The sequence below is a fragment of the Chinchilla lanigera genome, unplaced genomic scaffold, assembly GCF_000276665.1.
Source record: "Chinchilla lanigera isolate Chin_1 unplaced genomic scaffold, ChiLan1.0 scaffold00016, whole genome shotgun sequence".
Taxonomy (NCBI): Eukaryota; Metazoa; Chordata; class Mammalia; order Rodentia; family Chinchillidae; genus Chinchilla; species Chinchilla lanigera.
The window spans coordinates 16263562-16271513 of NW_004955417.1; the positions used below are offsets into that span (position 1 = coordinate 16263562).

The 7952-nt window shown below is 37.7% G+C and overlaps 1 protein-coding gene across 1 annotated transcript; it reads right to left on the reverse strand.

Annotated features, from left to right (window-relative positions):
• Window positions 1–284: 284 nt before the first annotated feature.
• On the reverse strand, window positions 285–4965 carry Znf706 (zinc finger protein 706; the record flags this gene model as incomplete). The annotated part of the gene is given in 3 exon segments (XM_013512801.1): window positions 285–2434; window positions 2960–3067; window positions 4829–4965. Coding segments are annotated over 2 exon segments (231 nt in total). The 3' UTR covers window positions 285–2434; window positions 2960–2971.
• Window positions 4966–7952: the final 2987 nt, after the last annotated feature.

Consider the following 7952-nt stretch of genomic DNA (forward strand, 5'->3'; position numbering starts at 1 on the left):
TGTTTGGCGTTAACAGTCAGCTACCTCCCCTTTACAACTCGTATTAACTCCCTCTATACAGCAAAGCTTCAAAATGACAGCCCTTTTCCCTCTCATTCTTAAGTATCCTACAGACACAAAATAGACACAATGCAAGGAAAACAATGAAGAGTGAAAGAGATCAATTGTCACCCTTAGACTACCTAGCTACACTAGACAAATCTAAGTTCAGAAAAAAGAAAAAAAAAAACAAGAGTAAGAGGCAACATAAAAACCTCTTTAAAAAATAGAAGAAATTAGACTAGTTTGGTTTTCTTTAATATCTTCTTTAATACGACATTACAGCACAAAACTGAGGCCCCAGTGGTCAGTTAAACACGGGGATGTGTATCCACATGAATAGAATGGAAACAAGCTTAAACTTAACCCCATTTCTTTTGGCAACTAATGTAAATACAGAACACAAACGGACCAATTCTCTCTGTGCATTTTATCAAGTTTTTGAAGACACCACAACAGCTTTAAAACAAAGTTTGCTATGATCTGTTAAAGAATCTTCAAATGAAATAACATGTTTAAGAGTTGTAACTTTCTCTTTATAGCAAATTTAGCTCAAACACAGTAAAGGAAGGATTGTATGTACAATCCCCATATTAAGAATTGTCTTATGTAAGATCAGTCCAACTACTTCCCTACGTTGAGATACAGAATCAAATATGGTGTCTTCAGCTGCTTATAAGAAGGTCAAATACAAGAAAAAACTTTTATTGTGAATTACAGTCAATAAAACAAAAAAGTTAATCCAAAATTCATGAATGGGGTTTAAATAATGTTACTAAAAATAAACATACAATGCTCAAAGCATTTTCAAAAGCTTTTAAATTGTAATTTAACCAGAACTTCTGTACCATCCACAAGAAATTAGGTAAAATCCTAATGTTCTGGTAATCAACGTGTTAGGAAACAGATATTAAGTCTGAAACTTAGGAAGTTAAATACATGAAACGAAAGGACTGTATTTTAAAGTAAGGGTCAAAGAATAGGAAATGCTAAGAAACTATCAGTACTGAAGACTTTCCTTGCAGATATTTAAACTTAACAGTGAAGACAAAGGGAGCAGTTACAAAACAAATGCAGTGATGGGTTACAGCAGAAAGAGGGAATGCATTTTATAATCCACAGGATCAGATATGCAGCTCTAAGCAATTATCAGTTAAATATTTCAGTGTTCTTCCTATCACGTTAATTTTAAAATTTAAATGAGTTACAGCAGTTTCACTTGTACGATAGTTGACAAAACTAAATTATAAGAATGCTAACATTAGTCTTTAATTGGGTGGAATTTACCTTATTCAGCTGAAGAAAACTTCCCCATCCTTAGATCCAAAAGAATGTGAACTCTGGACTATAATACTTTTGTAGTTCAGATGGAAGTCATACTGTACATGTAGTCTTTGATTTTAGGAACCAGCACAAAGTAAATTCCTAAAACCAACAATTCACTTAGAAAATGAGAGCATTCTGGGAAATAACCAGCCACAAGTCATTAAGGTCTTCCTGCTAATGCAAAAACCCATTCATAAAATTGGCAAAATAGTAACTTCCGAAAATTCCTTTAAATGTTTCAATTTCAAATTCAAGTACCTGAATAATAATGAAAGAATTTAATATAAATTTATAAAAGGTAGATATCTACCAGTTCACATTTCTTCTATCTTACTTGGTGTGAAACGGTAACCCTAACAATTATTTTGTTACAGCACATACCTCAGAACCTAATCTTTCAGGAGAAGTCACTGAAGATCCACTCCCTTTATGGGTTTATCAGTTATGTGTAGGCTAGAGTCAGTTCAAATGGCAAGTTTAAATCCTCCAACTTTAAATGAGAGATAATCAGAAGGGGCAACGACACACAACTGCAATGTATTAAGCAGCAGATGTCATTCTTCACCTCGATCATCAGCTGCCAATACGGTGGTGCGCACAATTTTGATGTATGAGTCTACCCTAGGGTTAACGAATTTGCCACCGAGCTGGCAAAGCATGATAAGAATTCCATTTGCAATTCTCGCTGATGAATTCATTAGACTTTTATAAGGCAAATAATAAGGAAAGTTACAACAGAATTTCTAGAACCACTTGTCCTGTGATGTTGTAAAATCAAAGTACTACTTTATTAAATGAGTTATTTTACACGATATGAACATCAATATAATTACAATTGTAAAAAAATTTTTTATAACAAGGATGGACTGATTTTCAGATTTCCAAATCAGAGTCAACTGTACATTTACACAGAATTGTCTTTGCATGAAGCCCAAAAGGGAACAGCATAAAAATGAGTGTTTCTGTAGCCCCTTTATTTTTGCTGATCAACAGTTTGTTAGAAAAGCAGCTGCAGGTTTGTTACCTAAGATCTGAGACAGTAGAAGAGTCAAAGGTGTCATGAATTCACCTATAAAACACAAGGAAACACTTCAGTGAATGCAATCACTACAAATGCAGCTATTATATGCATTTCAAGTGTTTAAGATAAAAGACTATCAAGTCCGTCTCTACACCTACATTTTGCTCTGTATTTTAATACTTAGCAGCTCTGCTACGTGCTTGAAGTAAGATACTATAAACCTGTGCTCAGGAAATTGATCTGCATCACTTTTGGAAGATCCTAAAGTACATCTGAAATTACCACTTTCCTGTGGCTGGCGAATCTATTTCATTTTTTGGTCAGAGGTGGCCAGCATCCACTCATTTTCCCAGTTTTTGGTAAAAACTTGAGTGTTTAAAAGCATGGAAAGGACTTAACAAGTGTCTTAGTAAACTGTAAGTAAGAACAGTTCAACTCTACCAACGAAGTTAAACAACTTAAAAAAGCAAAACGAAGTGTAAGAATGCAGAAATTAACTTCAGTTACAGAAGACAGTTTTGCTCTTGTATTCAAACCTGACATAAACAAGTCTACAGAAAAAAAGTCAACTACCTGTAAACAACTTTATGCTTGCACATCAGCCAATTCTGGAGGAAGTGGGGTCTTGGGATGCTTGCTCTCAAAGTGCTGCTTGAAGGTCTTAGGGTCTGGCATTTGTGTCTAAAAAGTATGTAAAAAAAAGTCACTTTATATACAAAATGAACTTGTTCTTGACAATTATTAAAAAATGCTTTAGTTCTTACAACTCAGCTGCTGGCATATGAAGAGGTACCTTATGAAAAACAAATTCCTAACATTCTCTCATTTTACATATAAAGAAGGGGGTTAGGTCACACAATATTTTATCTCATTAAGAACAAACAACAGGACCATTTCCTGGCCCTTTGCTTAGTTAAGCTTGTTACCTTAATTCTCACAGAACCATCAGTTATTCTTTGCTCCTACTACTGTTCTCATTTTACACAAGGAAGAAACTAAAACCCAGAGTTTACTTTGTCCAAGAGTGATGCTTTAACACAGTATCAGGTACTTCAGCTCTCAACACACTACTGTATACAGTAACAGCTTCCCTCTGAAAAACTATTTTTCAACAGATTTAAGTACACAAACATTAATTAAAAGGTTTTGGTTTTGAGTTTCTAAATGTGAGCTATGCTTATACTTTTAGCTCAAACTAGTTCTTCATCACTAATCTTGTGAAATTCATTTTCACCTTATTTCTGAACAGAATCAGAGGCTGCTCAATTTCATTACCTTTAGTGTATCAAAGTTCAGTATGAGTAAGACAGTTCATGTAATAGATTCTTTCTCTCAATGAGAACTTTTGTATAGTTAGGAACTTCTAGTTCATTGGTGACTGAAGATGACAAATTTTAGTCCAGGAATCTCATGTCTTATCAAGATCCATTGACATGCACACCATCAACCCTACTCAGGTATGGGGGCTTGAAAACTGTGTGTACAGGCATGGACCAACTCCACTATGTTGTCCTTTGGCACTTCCATTCAATGACATCAAGGGCAGTAGTGAGTCATCACAAACATGAAAAAAAGAGCCTGACTTGGAATTTGAGAAAGACTTCTTTGAAAGGCAGTGTGGAACAGTGGTCTGGCAGGTGGACTCCGGAGTTGCACTCCCTGGGTTCAGATCCCAGCTCTCTTACTTTACTAGCTGGAAGACCTACATAAGTTATTTCATTCCCATAACTGAGTTTACTGTTTTCTACAATGAAAATAAAAGTGTAACTCATAAAGTTGTTGTGAAAATTAAACAGGTGGATATATGCAAAACATCTGGGTTGGTGCCTGGCACATGGTAAGCCCACAGAGTAGCTGTTGTTAGCCTAGTCTTTAAATCTGTAAAACGTATTAATTCCAGTAAAAGCCCTCGACATGAATACACTCTTTGTGGTTTTATATATGTTCTAACTACGGATTTAGTGAAGGGTAGGCATTATATAACCATAGATATATTCAACAGCACAGTGCAAAGTTGTCAGATTTAAACTACGATTATAAATCCGACTCCATTACAGAGTTTAAAGTGCATTATATGTCCTCACTGAGGATATCTTTATTCTCTATATGGAAAGGGACTTTGTTTTGTTCATATCTGTCATCCGGAACCTAGAGAAATGGTGCCTGGCCACAGAAGCCACGCAAAAAATAGTCGTTGAATGTGTGAATAAAGATGGATTCTTACCTGGCTGTCTACTATTTCGGGAGTTGCGAGTGTAGCTCAGGGGTACAGTACTTGCCTAGCACATGCAAGGCCCTGTGTTTGATTCCCAGCATCACCCCCCCAAAAAAACTATCAAATAAACCAACTATTTTTCTATGATTATAAAATTTTAACCATGCAAACCAATTTACAGTGAAAGAATTACCCACAAGGAAACTATGCCTTTCAAGTACTCTTACCCTGCAGACAGTGCAAGTATATATTAAGGCAGCTTTGGCAGCAGCCTTTTGATCATGCCCTTGTTTCTTCTTTTGTCCAGCCTGCTTTTTGGCATTTTTCTGCTGAGACTGAATCTTCTGCTGCCCACGAGCCATATCTAAAAACAGAACATGAACCATTATTTATTCTAATAGGCTAATCTAAGCATTAGATTAACATTCTCAGCTTTGAACCTTAAATTTTACAGAAATGTTAGACAATCAAAATATATGTTTCGGAATTCTCACATACAATGTCACTAAAGTATAAACTGATACAACCACTGTGGAAACTTGGTTAGTGAATGTCTACTCTATGACCTGCAATTTCTCTCTGCACATATTCAACAGAACCTTAACAAATATATGTACACTAAGACATGTACAAGAATGTGCAATAGTACCTGTTCCAAAAAAAAATTTAAATATACACTGTACAAAATTCAAAACGCTGTAGGCAAAGTAGGGCTGGGGGTGTGTGGCTCAGTGGTAGAACATCCTGGCTAGCGTGCTGCTAAGGCTTTGGGCTGAATCCTCCAGTGCTATGTAAAAAGAAAAAAAAAGAAGCAAACCAAAGCAAAACAATATAGCTTCCTCAGGAATAGCTGGAAAGAGCGGACATGAGGGGCTCTCTTGAGAGCTGAAAATGCTTTAAATACTGAAACAGGTAAGAGGTACATAGGTGTGTTTATTTGTAAAAATCCATGGAGCTAGCAGGGCATGGTGGCGCTCACCTATAATTCCAGCATTCTGGGAGGGGTAAGGATCACAAGTTCAATTCCAGCCTAAGATGTTTAGTGAGATCAACTCAAAATTTAAAAAAAAAAGGGCTGGGGTTGTAGCTCAGTGCGAAGGCCCTGGCTTCAAACCCCAGTAACGTGCAAAAAAGTCATTGAGCTACATACCTGATTGCTTACTGCAAGCAATCTTCAAATTAAAAAAAAACAAAAACTAAAACAAGGGGCTGGGGATTTAGCTCAACAACAAAAGCGCCTGCCTGGCAAGCGCAAGGTCGTGAGTTCGGTTCCTGGTACCGGAGAAAAACCAAAAAAAAAAAAAAAAAAAAAAAACTAAAACAAAAAGACTTAAGTCTTCCCTATCACTTACTTGGTTACCTTGCAAAGGCACTTTTCCTTTCTACTGTTCACTGTTGTAACTTTGGACACATTCAATTTTAAGAGAAACAAGAGCTTTCAACTAATCCTTCTAAAAAGAGAGCAGTGGAGCAGAGAGGAGGTATTCTTTTAAATACTTAGGTTCCAGGAAAACTTTGTGCCATTTTAAGTTTTCCTAAAATGTTGGTGTTTGTTGGATTGCTTCACAAGTTATAAAAGACTGAATTAGTTCCAAGTTGCATGAAAAATTGAAAGGAACAAGTGTTTATTATAGATTATCTTAAAACAACATTAATGAGTTAACTCACTGAAAAGTTACTTTTGTGTTCCTTAAAATTAAGGACCTTACTAGACAATCCAAGCTAAACCTGTTCATAAAGTACTCTCTATATATTCAAACTGGATCTGAAGTAGAATTCCTATGTACAAATTTGAGTGGCACTGTGATTAAATTTTAAAGCACTGCAGGATATGAACATACAATGCTGGACATCAACTTCACTAGGAAAGAATGCTTGCTAGTATTTTCTTATGGGAGCCCTAAATAGATAATGGATATAAGGTCAAAGTATTTCACAGAAACGGAGCCCCTCTCCAAACAACAAAGGAAACTACTAAGTACACTAATTGGGCAAGTTCTCACTAACATTAAACAATAAGCTGAAAGATAAAAGGAAGAGGACCAATGCTTTTCTAGAAAGTCAGTATCTTACCCATTACAAAACTTCGGTATGCTAGCGCAATATAAGAACGCCTTTCCTACCTAACGATGGTAAATATTACCATCTGTGGTAGTCCTTAGAACTAAGCTCCTACTTTTGGCATTTTTAAAAAAGTACATTTAAATGTATCTGGGGGATGGTAGTCAGGGGCTCAATCTTAACGTGTACGAAGTTTTGTAACATTCTTAATGTCTCAATGTCTCTTGCTATCAGGACTTTCTGTTAGACTACTTCAGTACTCTGATGCATTTTAATTTCCACACAATATATTTTATTATGCTGTATTTACGTTAATGAGTTACTTTAGCTGACAAATTATTTTAAACGGTAACACTTTACAATTAAAATTTTAACTGTGCACACACAAAAAAACAGTATACAACGGCAGACCCCAAGTCCCATAAGCTTCCTTGCTATCTAGAACTTCTCAACCAGTTTGGTAAGATTTTCGTCCTGTGATCTGTACAAAGTAAAGGTGCCAAATTGTGTTATTACACGGTGAGTTGAACCCATTTTCTATTTTCATTTAACAACAGTAACAAGAAAGTCGTAAGAGCTTTAATAAATATAAGGCAGCAGTCATTTGTTCTTACTTTTAAGACAGAAAACAGCATCAGCTAAAGGAAATTAGACAGGATAACAGCGTGGGGGAGGCCCCCAACTTCTGACAGCACATTGCCTTGATTTCCTTTCTGAAAGTAGAAATGCAAACGAAGAAGCCACCTGCTTTGGACAGCTCAACTCAGGACTTGCTCTGAAGCCAACCGAATGTTCTACGACATCTTACACACAACCTTGATTAAAAGCGACAAACTCAAGGGCAAGAGTCAGCTACAAATACCCACAGGCTGGTTTCTAATATGACTCTCGGCACGGATTTCCGAGGGGGCTGCAAGGGGGAAATAGCACCACGGAAGAGTTCCAAAACTAGGAGCTCTCCCCGAAGGCCACAACAACACTCAGCCCTTAACAGCCTTTCTACAGCCAAAACAAGACCCGGGCTCCAGGAAGTAGGCTCTCCGCAACCATCGGATGGGAAGAGGCCCAGGCGGGGCTGCACATCTCGACCCCAACTTCTGAAGACAGGGCTGGCGGAAGCAGCCGAGCAGGGTCCCCTTCGCCCAACGCCGCCACGACCCGGCTGCGGCCCGAGGCGCCTCCCGCCCCGGGGACCCCGCTGCTCGGGCCACCGAAGCCCCCCTGCATCCCCCGTCCTCCGGCCTCGAGCCCCTGGCCGGCCGCGCTCTCCAGCGGGAGAGGTGACCCGCC